Source organism: Oxyura jamaicensis, chromosome 4 (genome assembly GCF_011077185.1).
Source record: "Oxyura jamaicensis isolate SHBP4307 breed ruddy duck chromosome 4, BPBGC_Ojam_1.0, whole genome shotgun sequence".
Classification (NCBI taxonomy): domain Eukaryota; kingdom Metazoa; phylum Chordata; class Aves; order Anseriformes; family Anatidae; genus Oxyura; species Oxyura jamaicensis.
The window spans coordinates 41,207,745-41,235,018 of NC_048896.1; the positions used below are offsets into that span (position 1 = coordinate 41,207,745).

General features: G+C 36.4%; 1 protein-coding gene across 1 annotated transcript in view; it reads left to right on the forward strand.

The window, feature by feature from the left end:
- Window positions 1–27,274, forward strand: part of PRSS12 (serine protease 12) — a 41,601-nt gene that overhangs the window by 6,403 nt on the left and 7,924 nt on the right. Inside the window, exons 3-12 of the mRNA XM_035324343.1 lie at window positions 5,422–5,560; window positions 7,332–7,510; window positions 9,308–9,458; window positions 12,600–12,778; window positions 13,421–13,562; window positions 14,517–14,713; window positions 17,667–17,808; window positions 21,842–22,047; window positions 22,721–22,799; window positions 24,612–24,734. Coding sequence (XP_035180234.1) covers window positions 5,422–5,560; window positions 7,332–7,510; window positions 9,308–9,458; window positions 12,600–12,778; window positions 13,421–13,562; window positions 14,517–14,713; window positions 17,667–17,808; window positions 21,842–22,047; window positions 22,721–22,799; window positions 24,612–24,734 — 1,537 coding nt within the window. The remainder of the gene's footprint in view (window positions 1–5,421; window positions 5,561–7,331; window positions 7,511–9,307; window positions 9,459–12,599; window positions 12,779–13,420; window positions 13,563–14,516; window positions 14,714–17,666; window positions 17,809–21,841; window positions 22,048–22,720; window positions 22,800–24,611; window positions 24,735–27,274) is intronic.

Below are 27,274 nucleotides of genomic sequence, written 5' to 3' on the forward strand. Positions count from 1 at the left end.
TTTTTTTTTTTATTAGCATAAGGTTAAAGAAAAAAAAAAGATGAAAAATTAAACATGAATGTTTATTTTCTCCTTCTAAGACTGAAGCAGCTCTTCTGGAACCATTCTTATTACAGCTGCACAGCATGAGACCCCCTCAATTTCTGCAGCTCTGTATCACATAAGATAATTGCAATCCTTTAGAACCCATTACATTCCTAAAATTTAATCATATTTTTTTTTTCAGAACCTTAAACCATTGATTGTTGATGTGATGAACCTCACTGCTACAGAGGAACCAAGTCAGCACATTACATACTCAATATATATATTATTTATGAAACTCCTAGTATAAAGCTCCTTGAGTATGCAATAATGCTGTGTACTAAAGTAGATCTTACAAAGCAATTCTGATGGATGCACCCTTTTTCAAGGTGTAACTACCAAGAGAAAAGAATTATAATTTTAGACTGAAAGTGCTGGACAACTGCACAGTGAGCATCGTTCATTGTTTTTCTGAAGTCAACAGGAATCTTTTATTTGATTTCATCCAGGGATAACCCTGGAAGGGCAGAAGAGTTTCCATTGATTTGAACTGGTGTCAGACTGGGCAGATTTTTTTTCAAGAACCTTGTGCAAACCAATGAATTCAATTCATTCTGAAACTGGGACACTTTTATATGTATTCTGAATCCACTAGTGTTTGGAAATACTAGAAGTTGTTAGGTGAGATATAGAGCATATATCAATAGGTGACCCTTACACGTAGTGTTAATTTATACCTAGTTAATTACTGCAAGGCAACATTAGCAGTGCAGGGCCTTTCTGTGGCACTATCCCACATCGTAACACCTTGCAAATGAAAGCAAAAATAACATTTGCTGTTTCTACAAATTTCCAGAATAGTAATATTTCTTTTGCTTTCCTTCAGACCTCTGAATGTAGCACCAGAGGAGAAGGCACAGGAAAATTCTCCTTCTGATTACTCTTGAAAATCTACATTTTATAGCCAAACTACAAGTCTTTGAATACAGGTGTTATGAAGAAAATACTGGTACACCTTTAAACCCTATCACTGCAGTACTTACACATAAGCAAAAATGGATGTGATTCTCATTCTATTTTCAATTCAGCCACACATAGTAACAATGCTTGTTCTCAGTGAAATGTAGAAAATAAAATAGGGTTTGAAGTTATCCAGCATCTCTCTCTCTTTTTTTTTTTTTTTTTTTAGTTGCTGTGTCTCAGCTTGAGTCTATATGGCAGGTGCTGCTGAGCAAGTCTCAGCAGCACCCACTGGATACCCTTATTTCCTAACATCTGCAAGTATAACTTAATCTCTTTTAAACAGTGATAGCGGATTCTTACAGTGATAGCAGATTCTTACTTGGGCAAATACCAGGGCAACTAAAATTACCAGACTGTATGTAAACAACGTGATTGACCATCAGTAACCTCGGGCAGAACATTAATTAAAAGAAATGCGTCCACATTTTGAGTGTGTATAAATGATTGAGTTTCTGTGAAGATGGTAAATCTGTATTCTTCAATAAAGGGCTGAATGAATGCCATCCTAAGACCACAATAGGTGTCCTGAAGCTGCCTGCAAGTCCCACTTTGTGCTCACGTGTCATTTTCTCTTACTCTTGTGGGGTCAATTCACCTCTGCTGCAGGGGCTCCTTCCTCTTTCTGACCAGTGCTGAGGAGGGCACTGAGAGCTATGGGCAGGGTCCCTGTACTCACTCGCATTCCCTGCTATTGAGTTTGGTGCTGAGGCAGTGAGGGATTGATTAGCACTTCAATTAGAGGCTTGACACCTTATTGAGCTGTGTGCATTTCTCAGAGCATTGCATGCAAGCCAGAATAGATGTTATTGTGCTAGCTCTGCACCCATCACGTTTAGTTTTCTTCAGCAACCAGCTCAAAACCTACAGCTGAAAAAATCTGAGATTCTGCCATATCTACAACTCCAGAAACATAGATGTTCCATTACATATGCTGAAGCTAGACCTGTTTGCTGAGAAGTAATTCAAATGCTCTTGTGCAAAGCTGCCCCAAGGAGAGCACAGAAGTAAGCCACTTGGAACAGGCATGTTGAAGTGTAGTATGGACTTGTGTTAAAATGTAACAGCAGAAGACTTAACCAGTGAAAATAAGAATTAAGGATTAATAAAATTAAGATTTATCTGGTATCCTTTTGATCATACTAAATATTAGTTTCCTTGCCACCTCTGAAGTAAAAGAGTGTTTCCTGCTCATTTTAACTAGGCAAACACTGACTACCCTACAATGAAGATACTAATACATTCTTAATAACAAAGACAGACTCATCAGCTAATAACAGTAATATAGCATAACAATACATGATGGTAGATAATGTTGGTCAGATTGCAATTTCCTGCAATCTTTTTGCATAAGAAATAAATCTGTTTCGTTATGAAGTAAAAGTTTTGGAAAGTATTGGAAAGGAAAAATAACCTATTGAAGCGAAGTGATATATTTTAAAGTTCTGTTATGTTTTTTGAGGTATCAATTTTACTGTAGTTAATGAATCTCTTGATCCAGTAAAATAACTACCAAGGGCCGAATACTGCAACATTTTGAATAAACTACAGAACAATCATTTTCTCATTAATTTGCTCTTTGGTTTGCTTGCTACATAATTATGACTTATCATAAACTAACACATACTTCAAAGTGCATATGAAACATGTAGAGTACTGTATCATTTTACTTTTGATTCAGTGCTGAAATACTGACTTAGACAGGGGCTTTGTAAAATACTAAGCAACCTTTTGGGGGGTTTCAACTTTTATTTAAGAAAAAAGTCTTTACTTACTGTTTTTCCTGAGGAGTGAATGCTGGATTTTGCCATGGATATTTTAGGTTAGGCATAGCTGTAGATATCAACACCAGCCTAAGAGAAAAGTATGAATCAATGCAACCATGTTAGAAATGGTTTTGTTATACTATATATTCAGTTAAATCTATTACACTTCAGACTTAATAAAAGGTTTAATATTAGTTACATGTAAGAATAGGCTTTCTCTTTGTTTCCTTCTAGATTAAATTATAGGTGAAAATCAAGAATATTTTAAATTTGTTAAAAATTTACCTTTAATAATCATATTGTGTCCTTTTTCCATATGATGGTAGCTGGTTCTTTATTGTATTTTCTTGTGAGATAAACAGAGGTCTGTTATATATTCTACTGTCTTTCAAAAAACGTTGGTGTTCCTATAAGCAGCTGTAAATCTGCAGGAAAAAGGGAAACCAAAATATTTTGTTGAGATAAGAGATGATTTTTTAAAAAATCCCTCATTTTTTTATTTTCCTATAGGTCTTGTCACAGAGGCACATGGAAATAAGGCCCTGTCCCTTCCAATCTTTGCCCCTTCCTTACGAACTGATCCCAGTAGTATATTTTTCCACCTCAAGGAGGTGGAAAGTCACCTGGGGTTCTCTGGACGAGTGGGCAGCAGGGTAAAGTCTGTTTTCTTTGTTTAACAGTATGTGTCCAGAGCGAGATCTCCATGCTTCTCAGACTTCTTTCATGAGGCTTCCATCAGACAGGCAAAGGATTTCACATTTATTTCATTTTTAATTGTTGGGAAAAGACTTGCTGATGTGTGAAAGTTATCTCTGGTATCATCTTTTACTCTGTGTACATGAATAAATTCTTCCACTGTTGTCATTGGGAATTCTGCAATTATAGAAAGAGCAGTGAGCCACATTCTGCCATGGAGACATTAGAAGATAATTTTAATCGTCTAGTACTCCCTTATCCAAATATTTGCATAGAAATGCTGTATAATGTGTACTCAGGAAACACTGTATTGATTTCAATAGGTGTCATGCAGGACCTTAAGCAATCATGTACAAAAATAAACTCATTTCTGGAAACGACATCTTCAAACACAATTTCTGGAATGGCAGGAATCATTTTGCTATGACTAAAATTGGTATTTGAAGTGGAAATAATAGTCTACACAAATGTCTGGTGAGGAGCAGAAATGAACAAAATTCCAGAGCCTGTCTGTATGTGACAGAGAAGCATAAAAAGAAAGACTTTAAAGACAGAAAAACGACAAGCATTATGGCTACAATGTTGCTGTAATTATCATTTATGTAATTATCATTTATTATTACCATTTATCATCCTCTGTGCTGAATGATAGCTCACCCTGTAAGTTGAATAACTTTTGTTTGTAATTTACTGCACAGTAAGTTACCGCTGAGAAAATAAATAGGAGGCAAAAAGGAACACACAAAATCAAATTTGAGGTTAATTAATTCCTCGAGTCATTTGGCTTGGGAGTTTTATAAACTATACTGAACTAAATTCAAACCAGAACACAATCTGAGTGAAAGCTGAGAAGAAAAAGTAGATCGACCTACTGTTGCTATTATTATAATTATTATTATATACTCATATATGAACACATATACAATGAAGGCAGGGACAAACATTGACTTTTCTACTGCTAAAAATGCTGCAAGCTGGACGATGGCGTAGCTTATGATTTTAAGTAGATCACAGAGCAGAGGCAGATGGATTAACCAAGATTTCAGGCAATATTAATGGACACAATTAGGCTGTTTGATAATTTAACAGAAATTCATTCGTGCTGAATTACTGTTCTGACTCTGTTCTGCTTCTGTAGAGTCAGACCTATTATCAGCTTTTTCCCACCTTTGTAAGTGTCACTTGGCTACATTCAACAGCAGATACATCTTGCACCTCAAGTAAAACTACTGTAATATAAAAATGCAAAATCTATTAATTTTCTTGGATTTGTTGCTCCCAAGAAGCAGACTTTTTTTCACTTATTTTAGAAAATTCCTAATGTTTTTAGCTTATTTTATCTGAGAATTTCCTTAAAAGCCCTCATGAATTAATAGAACTACAAGTAGAACTACATTAATAGAACTACAAGTGTATTCCTGTCTGAGAACAAGTATGAACAAATGCATTCTTTGGCTAAAATAAACTACTGACATACATGACATACATAATCTTACATGGCTCAGAGAAAAAGCTATGCAATCCATGTTTTTCTTTTTTTCTTAATTATTTTTTATTTTTATGCTGGATGGATTTATGTGGAAGATAAAAGCATAACACTCATATATAGATAGATTTTGCTCATTTGGGTAGAGCTTTTTTTAACCACATTTAAATAATTATGCAGTCTGTACATACTTTCTTTTGGTGGTTAGATCTTTAACTAGATTGTAGTATCAGAAGAATCAGAAAAGTTATGGAAAAAGGTTGTCTGCTTTTATATATCACAAACATATGTTAGATATGACGGAGTAGTTCTTAGCTTACCCAAAGTGTGCAAAGTAAGATGGTAGTCCAAAAACAGATTCGGAATCTATTATGTAGGATAAATGAGTGATGGAGCATCTTGGAGACCTAACTTTATTCTTTTAACTAGGGTCAGTGAGACTCCAAGGTGGCAAGAATGAGTTTGAAGGCACAGTGGAGGTTTATTTGAATGGAGTCTGGGGAACAATCTGTGGCAGCCATTGGGACAATAATGATGCAACAGTCATATGTCGGCAGCTTGCACTTGGGTAAGTTTTAATCTGAGTAAAAGTCAGTGAATTTATTTTAATGACATTACAGTGTAAAGGGTGATCTTTTGCTTCTTTGAATTGTGTTGTAGTTCAAAGAGGTCACTGTGAGAATCAGTATTTCATCTGAAAGCTGTGTGTGGGATCTGATGAAGAGCAGAGGCAGGGTAGATCTGTGCTTTCAAAGTAAAACAAAATCTCCTTTAGTAGGCGTCCAGTAGATGTCCATGAGCACAGAAATATGAGGTCTGATCCTAATCTCGCTTATGTAAGTGTCAATTAAGGGCAGCTCTTGTTAAGTTACTGAATCTATAAAAATGTAAATGGGGTCAGAATTAGCCTCTCCATGGCCTCCTAATTTAAGGAATATTCCTGGTTTCCAGGGGCATGGTGTTACCCTGGTAATCATCCATAATACCCTGCCAAAAGACATCTGGGAGGCATCCTAGATTTTTTGGGAAATGTAGTATTTTTGCTGTGTGCATCTTCCTGCAACAAGATAATCTGTATGGTTTACTTTTACTGTTACACTTCGATAACTAAACACACACACACACACACACAAAAAATGTTCTCATGAAAACATTTTATGAGGTCATGGTAATATTGTGGAGTTCGAAAGTCCCTGAACTGTGCTAACAGCTCACTGTCCTTGTTGACCACTGGTTCCCTCTGCTGTCAGAGGGGATTTAATCAACAGGACCTTTTAACGTAATTTAGTCATTCAATTCTAGATAATGCCTATAGTGATGCTGCAATTCCAATAGCAAGATGAAACTGAGTAAAAGGAAGAAAATGCCCATACCTTCAGGAAGCTTTAAAAATGCAGATTCAACTTCTAGAAAATCAATGTTATCCAAGTTAGGCAAACAAATATTACTTGGATATCCTCCCTTAGAACTCCATTCAGTTTGCAGTTTCTCAATTAGACACAAAGTATGGCTGGATTTATTGCCTTTCTAACATTTCTTGCAGTTACATATCAAAAAAGTGATTGTGTTCGCTACAAGCAGTAGGGGGCTAGGATACCATATTTGCATTGTGGCATTCCTAATGGTTATTCCACTTTTTAAGACTGCAAGCCAGAACAGTATCTAAGCTGTTTTATAAGGTTCAGTATTAATCTGGACACACCATGCCAACTTAAAAAATACAAGGATTATATGGGATAAAAGTTCAGCCATCTGGAGGCTGTGATTTTGGTTATGACTTAGCTGTCTACGTGCAATATTTCCTTTCCTCATTTTAATTTAAAAGCCTGATCTAATGCAGTGTGAGGTGATTTTACAGCCCCATATTATAACCATGTTATACATATGTATAACCATGTTATACATAACCGTGACATACATATGGGGAGGGAAGAAAAGTGAAAGGCCCCTTTGCATTATTTCTCTTGGAAGTGTATCTGTTGCAGGATGGTACTGTAGGTTCACATATGGACTGTGGAAGGAACTTATGTATTGATTTTTGTAGTTAAGAACTGGGAGAACAGGAATGTGGCTAGCCTTGCAGCAGCACAGGCCAGTATACTAAAATATCCCATGATAAAATGTCAAGATCTGGGTCACACGTGCAACGCTGTTACTTTGCTCTGTGCAGAAGACAATGCTGAACCGTATGAAAATGTGATGACTTTACACTGTTCAAGAAAGCCCTTTGTTTTCTACCCCAAGATTTATATATAAGTACCAGGAATGAACAGATTTCACAAACAAATGTTCCACTCCCCTTGCCCCCAGTTCTAACATCCTGATTATTCTTCTTACAGTGAAAAAGGTACAGCAAAACACATACCATTTTCTGGACTGGGCCTTATTCCTGTTTACTGGAGCAAAGTGCATTGTCGTGGTGATGAAGCAACTATATTGTCATGTGAAAAAGACATCTGGCAGGATGGAACATGTCCTCAAAAAATGGCTGCTGCTGTCACGTGTAGCTCTTCCCTGGGTAAAAAAAAAAAAATACATATGGTATTTACCTTATTTAAATGGAAGTAGTAATAATTAATAATTGTTAAATAAATAAACTTTATTAGACTTCTTGGAACAGGAAATTAAACAGATTGACTCATAGCATCATTAACTATTTCAGATTCCACTATGCTGTGCAAGCGGCAATTTAGCAGAACCACCATTTTATAATCAAGAAGCAAATTGTTGGTTTGAGATCCAGGTTGTGAGGAAGGGTGAAACAGCTAGAATTCCCCAAGGGACTTCTGGCTGTAAAAGGATCGTTTATCCCTCTCGTGTTATTTATTTATTTATTTATTTACTCACTCAGAGGTTCTTTGGTAGATGCTACATGCTACACATCAATTTGGTAGCTTTTTGTGAACAATAGGGAGGAGCACCAATTTCACTCAGAGGCTAAACACAGCTTTAGTACAGAAGTTTCTGATGAGCCTTGGACTTAGATTCCTTACTGTGACTTTGGCTGGCATTGCACAAGGAGCTATAAAGTTTTTGTCCTATTCTGTGTACATTTAAAACAGCAGGTCTGAGGTCTCCTACCTGAAGATTGCCACCTCACACATCACTCATACAAATCAAATGTGATATTACCAGGAAAACATATTACCAAGGCTTTTAAGATAATTCATATTATTTTAACTGACATGATAAACAGCATCTAAATAGGCAGTTATGCCACCAGGTTTAAGATGCTGCTGACCTCAAGGAAGGCTGGCAGTGCTGAAAAACTGGCAGTGGCAGTCTCTTCAGCTGTAAGCAAAACATGTTGTATGGCTGCAGCCAACCCTGTGTTTCTTTTCCTCTCCTACTTGCATTCCTACCCAAAGGTAGATGCATTTTTGTCCTAAAGCTCCACTATTTACGAGGAATATTTTGATGAATGACTTCCCAAACCATAATTTTATACTTAATTTAGAAAACAGTAGTGTAGAAGAAAGAAAAATCCTTAAGCTAGGAAAGAACTTGAAGGCCAAGGCAAGAGAAACAGCTTTGCCTAAAGAAACTGAAAACTATACATTTGGAAAATTATACTTTTTGATCATAAGGTTTTCCTTCTGCTTATAAAAATTTTCACCAGAAAAGTTTGTTCGTTTAGATAAATATATTGAAGGCATTTTGTCTGTTTCAATAATGCTGAAAGTAAGATTATCAATAATTCAGAGCCCAGGATATCTAAAATTAGTTAAATTGATCCTGAGATTCTGCAGACTAGATGAAGTTTTCTGAAGTTGCCTGTTCTGCAGGTTCTACTGCCATTAGCATTTTAATTAATTACAAAAGAAACAAACCCAGCAACAACAACAACAAAGAAACATTTCACACCACTGAATAGTAAGATAGACTTGAAGAAATTCCCTTGATTTTTTTTTTTCAGCCAAGAAATAGATGAAATAGTAGCATTAATTGGTTGGAAGGCATATGCAAAAATGAATCACATTGTACATCATTCAAATGCTACATATGGTTAAACAGAGCCAATTTTGCCCCTATTGGTAGAAATGCAACCACTGACAGAGTGTAGTACTTGGTCCTAAGTATCTGTGGACACTTAAGAAAGTCAAGAGCAGTACGGCTTCTTGTCTGTATATTACTTTTTATCTTCTGTGTGGAGCTCAGGGAAGACTTGCTAATTTCTAGCAAGTTTACTTTCAGGTTTTCCATCTAATTAGAAAAATTAAAATCCAATTCTTCAGCAGTGTCAGAGAAACCCTCTTTTCCCTTTACTATCAGGATAACAAAATGACCTGTTCCTATAATCTGTGTTTGATCACAGCTTCTGTCTTTACTCCGATCCGTCTGGCTGGTGGGAACAACGCTTACGAAGGAAGAGTAGAAGTCTACCATGCGGGCCAGTGGGGCACTATCTGTGATGATCAGTGGGATGATGCAGATGCTGAAGTTGTCTGTCGGCAGCTTGGCCTTGGGTTTGTTTTTCTAGATGTTTTCTACTCCAGCAACAAAGCAGGGAAGGTAGTAAGATACATAGCCTGGAGTGTTCCAGAGATGTTCCTTTAAAATTGCATTAATTCTTCAAAGCAGGAACTACATTTATTTATAGAAAGGTCAGGTACAGTGCCAATACTTTCAAGATCCAGTTTTCAGTGTCATATGATAGATGCAATTTTGTCTGTTAGACAAAATTTATTCTTTCTCAGAATAAATTCTGACTTTTTATTGAACATGCATTACAATTTCAGAAAAGTTGCAATCAAAAACAGACAAGGAAGTTGCTTTTACTGTTAAAATCCTTTCATCCATTTCCATTCAGCTGAAGAGTTTAACAGTCTCCTTGCTTTGGAGTGAAAACTGCTTTTGTCAGAAAGGATAATCTTTTTGGCCTACCTATGAGAATCTCTGAAGATTTAAGTCATGAATCTCTGAAAACTGTCAGCTTGCATGCACTGAGTAGATACCAGTTCGAAGTTTTGAAGTAGATACCAGTTGAATTTGCAAGCGATTCTGCCTGAACTAAGCATAGTCCATAATCTAGTCATAGCAGCACAAGATTTTCTTGCTCCTCTTCTGAACAGCCAGAGGTGATTTTGATACCACACACAGGATTAACTATCCAGCACACGAGGAAAGATGCTGCAGAACTGGGAGGCAAAGAGGAGAACTGCTGGATCCCAGACGAAGGAGATGGGGACAACTGGAATGAAAGGCAGATGGGTTAGAGATGGAAAGAATGAGGAGCAAGATGCAGAGACAATACTAAGATATAAAATCAAGGAGGACTAGGGGATTATATATGAGACAGCCTGGGCTGAGAACTAAACAGATCAGTGCAGAGGAGATTGGGATAGAACTCACCTGCAAAACTCTGCTGGAATTATGAAGAATTAAAAGAAGTGGTGGTGAAGGCAGCAAGTTTTGTGGCATTAACCAGAGTGTACTCATTTTTTAACCTGAAACTGAGGCTGTGTACTCCTGCTGGTGCCATCCAAATTAGCTCAAAAGGCTGAGATCTGTGCTGTACTTACAAAGCTTCTAAACCTACTGGTGAGCCGTGTGGGAACCAGCATGCTCCGTTGACACCAGATTTCCATTTTTCCCTAGTTTATTTTCCTTTGTCATCTAAGGCTTATGTAGAAAAGACTACATAAAAAAAAAAAAAAAGGTAAAGAAAGGCATTACAGATATTAATAGCATGTAAAGATTGTGTAATGTCAATTCAACTCTCTTGTGTATATGATTAATGATAGGATCATCATCATTAGATGACCATGCATGGTGATACGTTATTTGGAATTAGAAAGGTCATTCTAAAGAAAAGGTAATGTCTAATTAAAAATCTCTCTCAAAAAGAAAAAAAAAAAAAAAAAGTACTAGCTTCAGACTGAATTTACTAACTTGCCCTGATAAATTCCCAGAAGAAAGCAGAATGTGTTTTGCTAAAATGTTACTTGCTGAGTACTCGAGGGTATTTTTGTTTTGCTCAGTTGCTTCTCTGAAGCAATTGCAGATTACAGCTCATTTCCCTACTGAGTAAATAAGACTTGCTTTTTGATATTTTCTGTGCACCCCACCACTTGAAGAAGGCATCTGGTCATCAGAGAAACAGTCTGAAAATTCACAGCACTTTTAAGATTGAAGCACTTCAGTTTAACAATATGAAAAACAGATTTTAAACAAGACATGAATGCAAAACACAGATTATTTAATTTACCTTTCTCATATGTGCTTTTATTTACTGGGCACGTATCATCTACACAGTATCTACCACGACTTCCTACTTTCTTCCTTTTTATAGAACTTTTTTCTGATCTTGATTTAACTTTTTGTAAGCCTCTTATTGTTGCTATTTTTCCCATACCCCTTTTACTGTTCATTAAGAATTTGTATGATCACAAACTGTAAATTTAGTATTGTTTTCCTATAAAAAGAGATAACAGATTGTATAGCTTTATTCAAAGCAGTAAAAATGAAATCCACATCTATCTAAATCCATATACGGATCAATAAAGCACTGCCTCAAAACCATGAATTAATGCAACTCACATGGAAAAGATCATAGCAATGGACAATTCTGACACACCTTTACAAAAGCCTTTTAAGAGTTTGAATGACCACAGTCTGAAACAAAAAAAAAGCCAAGATCTGTCATGTTTTCAGTATAAACTGAATACACCTTTCCTGCTAGGTGTTAGTAACGATATTCATAATAAGACAGATATTGAAAACACTTGCATAAAAACAAGACTGGATATATGAATGGAGAAGCCATTGAGTGGAAGGAAAACAAATAATGAAAAATCATTTAGATATGAAAGGCATTTTATCTTAACGAATAGAACTGGAAAAATCCTGATAGATCATAAAGTGTTGAACATTGCATGATTTCTGTAATGCTGAACCAATGGAGTGTTTTCAGTTTATGTAGGTTTTTGAGCTCAAAATCCCCTATGCTGACCTAATGCGTATAACAAGCACAAGGGTACTTATTGGTCTGTTTGCTGTTCTTATTTCTACAACTAATTTACCTTATGACATTGTCAATTCACTTAAGATCTCTTTACCACGGCTTTTAAATGACTAAAAGGAGAACAATCACATTTAGCTGCTTCAGATGGATATTTGAGATTTGTTTAATATGCTTTGAGGTTAACAGATGAAAGTCGCTCTAGTTATCTATAGGATTATTATGACCACATATAAATATTAGATGAAAATTAAATGTGGAAGCCTCGTACCCATCTGTAAATCTACAATCTTTTTTTAGGAATGTTATGCTTAAAAATTAAGAGACAGAAAAGGGAAGTGTCATAAATATGAAACAATGGAATTTGATGTCAAAAGCATGTTCAAACTATGGAAATGTCAAAACAGCATGCTTAAGTTCAGCTGTAGTTGAACCGAAGCTGAGTTAGAAGCTGGGCACAGAATGACATTGCAGTAGAGGTATATAACACAGGCTGCTCTGTCAGCTGGTTACCAGAGCAGCAGCTTCTCAGGCAGTCCTGTTTGCTATTTTAGAAGCTGGATATGCAAGATTTTAGCTGTTCCCACTGCATCCAAGACTCTTCAGCTTGCCTGTACTTGACTTGGTGTTTGTTCCATTTCAACAGGGGTGTTGCCAAGGCATGGAGCCAGGCTTACTTTGGAGAAGGCTCAGGTCCCGTGCTGCTGGATGAAGTGCGCTGTACAGGAAATGAGCTATCTATAGAACAGTGTCCAAAAAGCTCCTGGCGGGAACACAACTGTGGCCACAAAGAAGATGCCGGTGTCTCCTGTACACCTCTTGCAGGTAGTTCAATTACCAACACACAAGAACAACAGTGACACATGCAAAACCGTCATCTCTGGAGGGAGAATTTTTAAAGTCTGCAGTTGCACAAACCCCCTCAGTAATAACATGTTGTGGCAGTATCAGAAAGAGCAGGCTGTTGCCTGTGGAAATTTTAGAGGTACAGAAAACCTCATTATTCTACACAAAGCCTTGGTTCTTCTTCAGCATGCTAACTGGCACTTACTGTACAGGGCATGCCTTAACCATGTATCGCATCTATCAGTAACAGTAAAGCATAAAAGCAATGGGAAAGAGCAGAATACACAAAGAAAATGGTAGGGTGCCTGTACAATGACATCATGTGGTTAGAACCCATTCCTATGAACTTGGTGTGTAATAAGGGCTTGGGGGATCAAAATCTCACACTTTTTCTCTGGCACTTAAGCAACTGCATTATGCAACACTTCCCAACAACCTAGGCGCATTATGGCATTTCTTTCATCTTCTCATTAAGTGGTATTCAGTGACCAGCACTAGATTTAGTAATCGAATAATGAGATACAGTAAAATATGATTATATTCATTTTATTTCAGAACAATAATTGGACCTAAGAAAAATTGATTCTTGTTTTTGTTTTTCCTTACTTGTTAATGACACAGATGGTGCATTAAGGCTAACAAGTGGGAAAGGCGGTCATGAGGGACGCCTGGAGGTCTATTATACTGGGCAGTGGGGCACAATCTGCGATGATGGGTGGACAGAGCTGAATACACAGGTCGTTTGCCGGCAGCTGGGATTTAAGTAAGATTACTTGGTATTAGATATCTGACTCTTTGACTTGACAATGATGACAGACATTTACATGAACCCTATATTCTTCAAGAGGCTGTTTTATTAATATTAGCTGAGTGCTTCCTAGAAACTACTGAGTTATGATCCATTAAAGCCTGCTTCCCTCAGTCTCCATCAGATATTTATGGCCTCAGTTTAGGACAAAAAGCTTCAGCTCAGTCTATGGTTCAGCAGTCTTCATTCACTGAGATCCTTCCAATCATCTTTTTGGCTAAGTGATCCACAGAGAATAATAGATTTGTTGTATTCTACTTGACCTAAAAAAGATCAATTCTTCAAAATCTTTACTCATGGAACAGTCTTCAAAAATCACAGAGACTTCCAAGGTATAAATCCTTGTGGATCTAGCTCAAAAAAAAAACCACAGTCCAGCCCTGAGACACTGTTATGTATTGAAAAATATATTTTAGAAAAATTCCCACTAGTTTCATGCATTCATTCTGAACTATTTTTCACACTGGCTGTTGTTAGAAGGTACACTCTCACTAGGTAATCATTGCTGTGCCTTCATATTATGTCAGATCACATTCAAAAAAGGCTGAGACCCTGACATTAATATGTATACATGATACTAAGAACATGCTTTAAGTCCAAAAGTCAGTGAGACAGGTGTGTAATTGGTTGAACAGAGGCCTTAATCAATTAAAGGTGATACGTTCTCAAGTCTGGTTCAATGTAACAGTAATGTCTTAAAAATACGCATTATCAGGAAACAAGCGTATAGTGCTCTCATTGATTTTAATGCTAACTGAACCTGCTCTGTCATGGTTAATACTGTCCACTGTTACTCTTGAGAAATCCTTACTTCTTAAGAAACGATTTGTTTCCTTTCTAATGCTGAAGTATCACATGCCCTCTGATCACCGTGGACCCAAACACTATGTACATGTGTTTGTTACGCAGGTACGGAAAAAGCATGCCTGAGAGCTACTCAGAAGGAAACTCTGCTCCCATCTGGCTGGATGATGTCAGCTGCTCAGGGAAGGAGACAAACCTCCTGCAGTGCTCAAGGAGAGAGTGGGGAAAGCATGACTGCAGTCATCAGGAGGATGTCAGACTCATTTGCCACCCAGATAATGACAGCCATAAGCTCTCGCTTGGTAAGGCAACTCTGGTAACATCTCAAAGGGAGTAATGTTGTGGGTACAGATCAGAGGAAAACACAGTGTACTTAAAAGGGTGCCCAAAATCTTAATGTTTGGCAGAAGTACTCAATTTAAGACGAGGAAGGGGAAAAGCTCACTTTTTTTCCTGAAGATCATAAGGAAACAGTAGAGAGAGATCAGCATGAATTATCTAAAACTTTATTTTAACTGGATTTTAGAACTGTTCATCCCTTTCCAGTGGTATACTGCATTTCGCAGTGTACCGGAGCACTTCACACTCTCCAAGTTCTAAGGAACTGCCTCATATTATCAAAAGTTGGAGAAGAAACTGTACATTGAAAAATATAAATCAATAGTATATCTTCCTATGGCCTTACATACAGACAGCCTGAAAAAAGAGCTACAGAGAAAGAAGGCAAATTCAGAGAGTGGGAAGAAAGGGTGAGAAGCATGACATCGTTTCTGCATTACTATTGTCTCTCACCTGATTGTGCCTGGGTGCTGACCAGGACAGAATGACAAACACAGATCAAAAAGCCAATTCCAATGCCAAAAAGCATACAAACTTGCATGAAGAAAGAATAAAAAACAGTTTAGAAATCAGAGAGAAATACCAATTACATAGAGATATAACACATACAAACAAGTACACATACAAATGTTTTCCAAAGATTCCTAAATCCAACAAGAATTATGGCTATCAGATATGCACAATAAAAAGACTGGAACAATGTGTTGCTCAGCATTTCTGAAAACAGGCTTCACTTTTTTGATTTGCTACATACAGATGTCATTACTTGCCAGTAACTTTTTCCAAAATTCTTGCCAATATTCTTTGAAATTTAACCAGGTATATTTTAGTTGATTTCGAAATTAGAATTAACAAAGGAGCTAGTGGAATTAGACTCACTGCTTCTCCTGAAATCTAATGGACTTGTATGCCTCGGTTTTTGAAGTTCTCTGGAAATTACAGACTCAAGGCCTATGTTGGAAACTAAGACATGGATTCAGTGCATGGCATTGCTACCTGTTCTTAAAACAATCTGCACTTCCCCACGCACTTTTCTAGTCTCTCCCTATTTCTGGTCTTTTTCTTCACAGCCTTTTGGCCTTTAAGAATCCAATGAATGTTTTATTTTGCAGTACAGTTCCATTATGTATAGATGATGTTGAATCATACTTGGTAGAAGGAATTTTCTCAGACCGAAAATAACAGGAATCCAAATAATCACTGCTGTCTATACAGATCCAAACCACCTGTGCTGCTTTGTTCAAGTTCCTATAAAGTGTAATCTTAGCTGAAGGAGGTCCGGTTCAGTTAAATACATCCATATGGTAACATTCTAATATCCCCGTTACCAGAAAGTCATATTAATTTTGTGCTCATAAATAAATACATGCTAAAACACAGGCTGATGAGTTAACAATAAAACAGATATACTGTTTTGTGAATAACCCATGCCTCTAGCTGGGTAATATAATTTACACCTAAATCATATTCTTCTAGTGCAACACATAATTTCAACAACAAAATGAAGATGGTGTGTCTAACATTTCCTAAAGGCTTCCTGACTGGACAGGGGACAAAGACTTTATTGTTGCTCTTTACTTTCCAGCACTTGAAAAAAGCATTTTTTTTCTCCCTTTAAGAATGAATTCAGTGGAAAAATATGAGTAGATGATATAACTTGAGGAAATACAAACATTAAGGGACACTAAAAATGCAATATACCACAAAACCCACAACACTTGTTTAGTATATAAGATCTTGACAAAGTAACTAAACAGAGAGTTGATGAAGCAAACACTTGTAACCATCCAGGCACTATGAACTCCAGTGAGAACAATATGCTTTAAATTACATTTGAAGTGAAAAGACTTATTTTTTTCCCTAATTTAATCAGTGAATTAAACTAGATTTAACCAGCTCTGCACCAGATTAAGATAATTCATGCCCTAAATTAATCCGAATTAAATTTCAATTTCAAGTATCTCAAAATAGGCTTTTATTTAAGAGCAAAATTAATTAGTTTCTCATCCTTACAGTGTTAGAAGAGATTTGGAATAGAGTAGAAGGATGAAGGACAACCTTACCAATTATTCAAAATAAGTAAGACTAATCAGACAATAAAGATGGCATAGTAGAAGATTCAGAATGTGATTCTCACTTAAATAGTATAAAGATACCTCAAAGGAATTCATAACTGTTCATAAGGCTACCTGCATATTATAAAGGAGTCTTAATGTAAGTAAGAATCAAATATGTACTTCACTTAATAATTCAAAATTTAACTATAGGCTGAGCACTGAACAAATCATGATTAATCAAGTCTGACTAATCCATGAGTAAGATTTTGTATTATGAACATATCTGAATAAACAATCATTTAAAATGCTAGAAAAATAATCACACTTTGTTGATAACACACTGTAGATCATTATGCTATCACACAAAATATACTACAGAACAGCATGTATAACAAGTAAGTAATAACTGAATTTCAGCACAATGCTGTACTTTTTTGCTGAGATTGTGGTAAGACGAGTGGTAGCTGGTCTGAGAATGGATTTATGAACTATGGTATTGTTACATTTATCCACAACGTTTCTGCAAGGAGAAGGTGCCCCATGGATGGGTACCACAACAAAAACACCTCAGGTGTCTTTGCCATTAAGGTGAAAATTGTTCTGTGCCCACTGTGGTCAAGTTATGGCCTATGCACTATGAAGTTCAAAGCACAGAGTACAGTAGTATTGCATAATGCCTTACACTTTGTACAAACTACTTCCTTTTGTCAGCTAGGGAAAAATACGTGACTACTTTATCAGCTGATTCCTAGCTTTGCTGAGCATAAAGATCAGTTGACCCTGTATGCTGAATGTAATGACTTAAAGTACTAGTTCTTGCTTCTGTTGTTGTGGGTTGACAGCTGTAATTTATTCCCAGGTCCTCCCATCAGGCTGATGGATGGTGAGAATAAGAAGGAAGGACGTGTAGAGATGTTTATTAATGGTCTGTGGGGCACAATTTGTGATGATGGATGGTCTGATAAGGATGCAGCTGTAGTCTGTCGACAGCTTGGCTACAAGTAAGAAAACTTGTTAAGCTGTTTCTCAAGTTATCTGTTTGCCATATCTAACAATGTTAAGTTTATGCAACCAAATATCACCAAATTATGTCTGTTGCATAATATATGTCTTCTAAAATTCATCTGTTTGGCATAATTGCTGTATCTAACAAAGTTTGTGCAACTCAATATCACTGATTTAAGTGTCATCATATAATATATACATTTTTAAAGTAATATGTTTGGTATTCTTTAAAAAAAATAAAAAATTTATACTGTAAGTAGTAGTAGATTATATCTTCAAAACAACAAAACTTGACGTGTATTATCTCTGACTGAATCACCTCTTTGGTCTGCTCCATCCTCAGCCTCTCTATCCTTTTATATTTCTCTCACAGATGACCGAACTCAATCACTTACCCCCACTTTCTGCTTTAAGTCTTTGCAGAGGTAGGCAGTTGGATGGATTCTCAATTTCTGTCATGTGAGAACAGGGATTTAAGATTATAGGATACAACAAGATACATGTTTCCTGAAGGGCTAAGGATAATCAAATTTTAGAAATCTAAAACTAGGTTCCACAAAATGGGAGAGCTTGTCAGAAATGCTGGATCTTGGCGACCCTGTGTCTAGACAGTCACATTCCATAAACCTGACTGTGCTGTTAAGTACAATGATGAGCTGGAATTGCTTCTGGGCCTAGGAGTTCATGCACAGATCTTTTTGTTGAAGTTTAAATTATATTTAGCGGTGACTTGGCTGTTCCAAAGCAAGACTGGAGCTACTGGGTTCATGCACCTGAGCTTGGGGGTTGATGAATGTTGTTTCTTCTGTTGTAATAAACACATGATGACCCTTTCATGGGAGGAATTCAAAAAGCACTTAACACTGAAGCTGACATCAGTTTTCCTAACACTGATCACAGAACTAAACGTTATCATTCAACTCCCATTACAATGCTATGTTTAGTTCCCAAGTCTTTCCTGCTGGGGAATCTTTAATATACTTGGCCTTGCATTACATTCCTTGGAAAAAAAATACATATTTATTATTACAAAGGGGAGAAATGACTGCCTTAAAAGGGAAGAATTGTGTAAACAAAGGGTAAAGATTGAGAACATGGACTGAATTTTTCCTGCATATATTATTCATAATGTCAGTGGTTATCTGTACATTCATTTAATGAAATCCTGCTTTGGAAAATTCTCAGCTATTTATTAGAGTTCATTTCTGAGGCTGAAACAAGAGAATCCTTGACTTGGCAAAATCCCTAGTTTCAAAACAATACCAGTTCTAAAGATGCCTCATTAAGCCAGTTTGTTAAACTTGGGATTAACGTTAGCAAAACATAAAAAAAAAAAAAAACAAAAAAAACAAAAAAAACAGCCTTATGAATTGGCTAAGAAGTCATGAAAACATAAAAATAAGTAATAGCAACCTAGTCCAAGTATATTTGTAGCAGGATAAACACTAAGAGAACATGCACCTTTTCTGAAGTAGTGTCTACAATGTGATTGCGTTTAGCATACAAGAGAGTATTTTGGTAAAAATACTTTTGAGAAAAGAGCAAAAGAGGGTTTTAGAATCTCCTTCATTTTTGTAAGGAATAAACAAAGTTCAATAAAATTGTATTCCTTTCATTTAGGACAAGGTTATAAGAACACATGTGTGCAACCCCCCAGATAAACAAATATCCTGCCATTAGTGCTCCAAAAATGATCTTATACAGAAATAGAAGTCTGCTAGGCTAGTTGGCCCTCTGTATAAATCAACTAGATTTCCTCATTAACAGCATTATTAATAATGGTAATACCACTTCTGAAGAGCTCAGCATATTATTGTCTATGGCCTTATGTCTGAGAAAAGCTGGAGGATAAGACCTGAACCCACCCTTCTCTCTGGGGACAGATCCGAGCAAGCAAGCATCTCTGATGGTCATTCCTGCATAGACAGCTGTCTTGGCAAGCAGCAATTAAGTGACACACGCACCTTCGATAAGGGTGGTCTAAAGACTAAAAACACTTGTAAGATCATGTTCCAGCATGTAACAAACACAAGACTTTTAATGCTTTTACTCTTAAAGCCTTCCCAATTATATGAACTGATTTACTCTGTTAACCTGTACTTCTTTACGATGCCATGATTTTTACATTTGTTTCCTGTTAGATGTTCTTAAGCAGCTTTGTTCATTTGTTTTTCGTTGAATGGGTACAGACATACTTCTCATAGCAATTACCAGTAAACTGTCAGATTATTGATGCACAGTAAGAGACAGATAGCTATCGTATAATGGTATCAACAGTCTATGCAGTGCAAGTCCCATGATTTAATTCATGGCAACGCATGACTGCAATCCACATATGCTAAATTTCCTCCTCTCTGTGTCTTTCACCTATAATATTTACGTATGAAACCTCATACATATCAGTATTTTTTGAGATTTGCCTGGTAAGCCAGTGGAGGCAGTGCCTGCAAAGTTTGTACAGGCAATTATCTACTTCTCTGGGAAAGGCTAAAACTACTTTGGTGACTCACAACAAAGGAGCAACTTTAGAGCAATGCCCTAAAGCAGAAACTTTGTATTCTGACAGAGATATCTAAACCAGGTTAAGATTTTGCAATGAGAGCCTGTGCTGTCCCAGTATTTTGTAAAACCGTACATGGTTCAGCTACCCTTCAGTATCAGAGAGTTGGACATACTTTCTAGTTCTCTGTAATCAAAGTATTATTCACAAAAGAAAATATTTGGAGCAATAAGAGACACATTGCTTGTAACTGACAAACTAAATCATCCTAAACCCATTAGACAAAGATTGTCCTATACTGGTTACAAAGTCAGTTAAGGCTTTGTATTATCTGGTAAATACATGGTGGTGGCCATGGAAATTAAAAATGTCTAAGGACACTTGACCTTGTAGTATCATCTCTGTGAGATAAGCATCATGCTTCCCTTTTCTGGCTTTTTACAATTTGTGAATTCTAAATAACATTTGCTACTTAGAAATCCTGTCCCTTTCCCTTCAATACATGGTAATGAAATCCACATAGGCAAGGCTATGCCCAAGTTCGAAAAATGGAGGAAGTTTGTATGTATTGCTTTCATGTTTGAATTACAATATATTCTATGTTATGAATTAAATTATATCAATATGGGCAATTAAGGGCTGGATTCTTTGAGTTTGATCCAGCAGAAATCCAGCATTAATGAGACAAATAGTTTTGCAGAAATGTGCCACAAATCTGACTTACTTATATGGTCAAGGAAAAGCAATGTTTGTCTGGTAAATAGATTTATCCCTTTTTATGTTACTGTTACTAATTCTTGCTGCTCCCACTGACTCAACACTTATTTGTTGGACAACCCTTACTTGCTTTGTATGGCCTCAAAAATATCCATCACTAATTTTTTTTTTTTTTTTTTACATAAGTATTGCAATAGTTACACTTCACTGCCTTTCTCCAGTTACATTGCAGTTTTAGAATTTAACTATGGAAGTGCACTTTAAAAATGATGGGATTTGTATTCATGTTAACAAAATATGTTAATAACTATTAACAAGTAATAGATCTGTAAATCATGGCTCCTACTACACTTCAAATATACTTTGTTAGTTAACTAGTCTGTCTTTCTCAGGGAACCGAACGATTAAAAATACATTTTTAGCATTCACAGATGCTGATTTTTATATAAGGATTAAAGGGATTATGAAAAAGCAGCTTTCATATATTTTGCTTTATTGTAGATATTTGTAATGCCGTTACAATGTAAAATACTTGGCATAGTGCCTTTTAACCAGAGACATAAAAGCACTTTTAAAACATTAATGAAGTGCAGCAATTTTGTTACACTTATTTTTTCCTACTTACCAGAGTAACAGGGGCAATAAGAGAAATTGTCATCTAGTGAATCAGCGACATGACTTGGAATAAAACCTTGGTATCTTCATTTCACTACTGATACTCTATTTCAGTTGTGTAGAACAACGCCTCAAAGTGTTTTAATTAATATATAGGTGTGTGTATATATATATACATATATATGTTCTGTTTCTAGAGGTCCAGCTAGAGCAAGGACAATGGCATATTTTGGGGAGGGCAAGGGCCCGATCCACGCAGATAACGTGAAATGTACTGGAAACGAGAGATCCTTGGTGGACTGCATTAAGCAGGACATTGGAAAACACAACTGCCGTCACAGCGAGGATGCGGGGGTCATCTGTGACCACCTAGGCAAGAAGACCCTTGGGAATAGTAATAAAGGTGAAGTCCCTTTTTGAGTGGTAAATAAACACCTTTGGATGGAGAACTGGATGGGGATCCATCAGGATAGGAAGAGATGGAAGTAAGCAATCGCACCTTATAGAGGAAATACTTATATAAAAGAATTTCTAGAAACACAATTGGAAGGAAATTGTCTGCCTTCACTGTTTAATCTTCCTGCTGTGCCAGCACTACAAAGGAATCATTAAGACTATTCCAATGAGACAAGGCATTTTTCTGCCATAATTTGCTGCAGCCATGATTATTAAAACATACAAGGGACATGAAAATGCAAAAGCCTAGACAGCTCCTCACAGCTTTTCAAGGTATAACATATCTTCAGCTGAGGATTTGAGACCCATGTGCTATATCAAGTTCCGCTTACACTTTCATGAGGATAATAAAGAAAGAAGCCCATAGAAAGTCGTAGGAGTAAGTCCAAATGTACACTTGAGAAGCAGAGCACAACTGTGTAAATTGCTCTTTGATCACAGTTAAAAAATATAGCTAAAAAGCATTTCTCAGTCTGAGAGAATTCATATTCCCAGAGTAAAATTTGGTTGATAAGAACTGTCATGAAACACAGATAGTTTTTTTAGTTAAAAAAAACTATCTCATTGCAAAATGGATGCTTTTTAAAGTTTAACACTGTCTCTATCTGTTTCTGGCTTAGATTCTCTTGCTTCTGTTTGTGGATTGAGGTTACTACACCGCCGACAAAAGCGGATAATTGGTGGGAAAAATTCTTTACGGTAAGTGTTTGGTAAAGAAACATCATTTTCAATGTAAAGCTTCTAAGACATCTATTTGCCATATGCTGTTTGCGTAACTTATGCATTTATTGTATTTTTTTTTTTGGTTTGTCATGAGAAGCAGAAATATAATCAAAGCAAATTTGGTGTGAAATTCAAAAATATTAATTGGTAAAATCTTGGAGTATTAGTTGAAAATCTGTAAATATTTATGGATGCTTAGCTACTGGATTGGGTTAAATTTCTTACTTTCAAAATAGTAATTTCACTTATTTTCAGAGGATATCTTGATATCAGGATGTGAGCTATACTAAGAGAGCTATGAATATGGTACAAGGCTATAAATACTACCTATACTGAAAGAATGGCTGGGTATGATTCACTGCCTGATTTTCCTCCACAAAATGCACCTTTCTGATGAGAACACAGCTATAAAACCAATCAGTTAATTTCAAAAAAAGATCCTTTGTAAATAGAGGGGATTCAAATGTAACAATAGGAACCTAGAAAACACATTTAAATGCAGTCATAGAAAATTAGGATTACTTACTTTAGTAAGAGACACAGGAGAATAATAAAGAGTGCGTTGTATAGAAAAAGGAGGTTGGGAATTATTGTCTCAGAATACACATACAGAGGACACTGGCTGAAATGAAAAGATGACAAGTAGTGGATTGCACAGTTAAGTCTAAAAGCAAAAAACCTGGTCTCATAATAAAGAAGCACAGAGACATTAGATGAAGCAGAAGTGAGAGAAACCCAATAGTACACTTAGAAATGCTTCAAAATCAAGAAAAAGAACATATGAATGAGATCAGAAAAGGTCTCGTCACAACAAAGCTCAAAAAGGAAGTGGATGCTTGCATATATACCAGAAATCCAAGGTTTTGTGAATTACCCCCCAGTTTTGGAAACACATACTAAATTTAAACAGCAATTTTATTTTATTTTATTTTATTTTATTCAAAGTCTATTGTTTTATTCTTTTATGCTTTCTGGGAAGTAAATTTCTCCACCTTACTGACATTTAGCACTGGCAACTCTGAAATAGCATGCTGGTCTAGATGATCTTGGGCAGCTCCTGTATTCAAATTGACAGTAGTCAGAAAATATCTGTTGCTTTTTCCTGATGTTGACATTACTTACAGAAGTATCCCTTTCTCTCCCTCTTCCTTCCTTTCAGACTGTATATTTTGCTAATCTATTAAACTGGCAAAAATCAATCCATCCTGTCTTGATAGGCCTGCAATAATGCATCCCAAATCTACTATCCAGAACAGAAGATCACAGGCTGAACTAAGGTGTTAACCTATTACTTGGGTTTATACAGTTGCTTTAGACCTCTTGATCTGTAAGCTTCCTTTTTCAAACAGCTCAGGATCAACAAGGCAGATAGCAACTCAGACAGGAAAGCAGTCTGGGATACATTTTTCAAGAATTTCCCTTCTTTCCCTTCACCAGTTGACAGGAAATTTCTGGTTTGTTGACTTGGATGGTATTTGGCGAGGAACCCATAGAATTTATTTCTGGTACAATGAATGCAATCTGAGAAGAGAAAATTATTCACAGTGGGAGGAAGTGCTCGGAGTGCTGGGTGTCCCAACAATCCATTAAGTAATCCCAACCATTGTTAAATGGAATTGTGAATGCTGCAGGAATATAAAGGTATTCTCAACTGCTACTCAATACATACCATAATTTTTAAGTTCTGTCAGTCAAAGGAGCTTACATGGGATTTACAGTCAATGTAACTGACAAGCTACCTTACCTTTCTGTTTTTGTACCTAAAGGCAATGTCTGTACTCTCTGCAGGGGTGGCTGGCCATGGCAGGTTGCCCTCCGACTGAAATCTTCTCACGGTGATGGAAGACTCTTGTGTGGTGCTACTCTAATTAGTAGCTGCTGGGTCCTCACTGCTGCACACTGCTTTAAAAGGTAGGTCTGTCTCCCTTTAACAATGTAGTGCATTTTCAAACTACATCACATTTCTATATAGGCAAAAACATTCTGGTTCAAGCCCATTGAAAACCGTTCAAAATACTTCATCTTTGATTTAAAAAAAAAAAAAAAAAAAGAAGAAGAAAAAACTGACATCCTTTGCCCCCAGATAAAAATAAACAATAAAACAATTCATTGAAATATTCCAGGTGTCATCATCCAAGAAATTTATATTCAAAACTTCAGCATTTCCATGCAAAAGCATACACAATACTTCTGATATTTTAACAGATCTTTCTATTCCAACAAAACTGCAGCCTATGTCTTTTAGCTTATAGCAAAGACAACTGAGCAAACATCGAACACAGGAACTGTATTTTTTTTGTTTGTTTGTTTTTGTTTTGTTTTGTTTTTTGTAAATGCTTGATGTTCTTATAGTGACTAGCTGTACCAGTACCCCAAAACTCTTTGTAGGGTAAAGCATTATTACGTATTTTGCAGAGTCTAATAGGAAATATCTGTAAACTGGACACTAGTGAGACTGAACAAGTTCTGCTCATTCTTCACAAATAGGCTGGAGCAACTGCCTTACTCTATTATTTCACAGCACGAACAGAATTGTGTCTTTTGCAGCTATCTAAATAAAGATTGCATCCCCTTTAATAGAACCTCTTCAAACAAAGAAATAGTTGCCTAAGATGTTATGCTAGGATATTTTCCGACACTGGTATCTAGCAAACTATGCCCAGTTCAGCTCCTTTCCACGTAGACTGTTATACGTAGACTTACACTTTGTTATAAATCACATCTGGTCTACTTGGTCTAACTTTTTCTGCAGTTCTCAATATCAAACTATTATTAAGCTTTTCTAAATGCCTTTTCACATTTTTGCAGAAACATGTTTTGTTACTGATGATTCTCCTATTCAGTTTTTATTATATGCCCTTTTCAGTATTTTTGACATCAGAAATTCATTGCCGTGAAGTTACTGTAGTAAAAAACCACCAATTTGCAAAGTAAGGAAGTTGGCGTAATATTTTAAGCTTTCAACAGCAATTATTTCACTGGAACTTCTACAGAAGACTGCAGTACAGACTGGAATAAAAGTGTAGAAGAAACGCATTGTAGTTCTGAGGAAATTTGCTAAAATTGGCCTGAGTGGGCTGCAAATATTTAACCTTTGGACTTTCGAGCCTTTCCTCTTTTACATTAGTAAGTAAAAAAAGAGTCTGGCGTATTTTTACTCAAGTGAATAGGAATCATTACCTTGGCTTAGTGCTAGATGCACTTTTTTTTGTTCTTACGGTTCATGAAAATCATGAAAGATTTTTCTTAGTAATATTTCAAGCTGAAATGGTCAAACTCAATAAAATTACTGCTTACTTCCACTGGTATTCCAGTTGTTTCTGTGGACCTATGAAAGCACTTCAGCTGCTGTCATCAAAATTCATATAAAATGGCTTCATATTCCCATTTATCATCTCAGTAGTGATTACTAAGGATGCACCTTAAACTCTTGAGAAAGCCTTTGATTAGAGGCTTGAAAACAAGGCAGTCCTTTCTGTTGTTTTACCTTAAAGATCTTCTTCAAGCACAGGGAAGAAAGGGAGGTCACAGGAAGGCAGTTACTGTTTCTGTGTGCAAATCAAGATCTTAGCTACCCAGCTGTCCTCTTTATTAGAATTTTTACACATTTGATGATACAAGTTAGTTACTGCTGTGCCTGGAACTGTGTCCTTGCAGTTCCCACTCCCCAGAGAACACATTATCTGCTCTTCCCTACAGCTTGCTTATTTCACTGGGGCTCCAAGTCATAATGACGTGCTGCCAAAAGCATGCTCATTTTGGATCCTTTCCCGAACACCAACATAAGGTGAAGCTGAGTGCCTGTTCATTCAGCCACTCAAGGGTCTGTAACAGGCTCTCCTAGAACTGTTCATTAGATGTTTACATGTTTGTTTTATCCCACATGTTGCATTTAAAATATCACAACCTAAATCTAAGCATGTGGCTCTGGCAGATGATGAAGGCACTACTGTAAAAGAGAGAACACCCCTTTGGTTCTGAGCTGGCACTGGACAGACAGGACAGAACTACTTCCTCATGCTCTCAGAGTCATTTTCTTTAGGGCTAGGATAGGTTTCTAACCGCTAACTATAGATCAAATGCCTTCTTCACATATTTGCCACAGACAGACAAGAGAATGTCTAGTATACCATTTTCTATATCCTGGAAATCAGAGTACTGCTTAAATAACAAAAGTGATCTCAGCTGTATTATAGATGAAAAATTAAATACTTTTTTTTTTTTTGCATGACGGTAGAAATTGATTGCCAGCAGTATAGAAACATTACTAGTTTCTGTGATTTCATATATACAATTGAGATAGAAGGCTGCTTGAAGCTATTTTTCCTTCTACAACCCACCCATCTTATTAGCAAGATTTGTCCTGAGTGGTTCTGACAGCTACAGGGAATTTCCAGTCCTATACATGAAAAAATATTAACTTTGGATAATTAGAAATATGAGGCATGAAA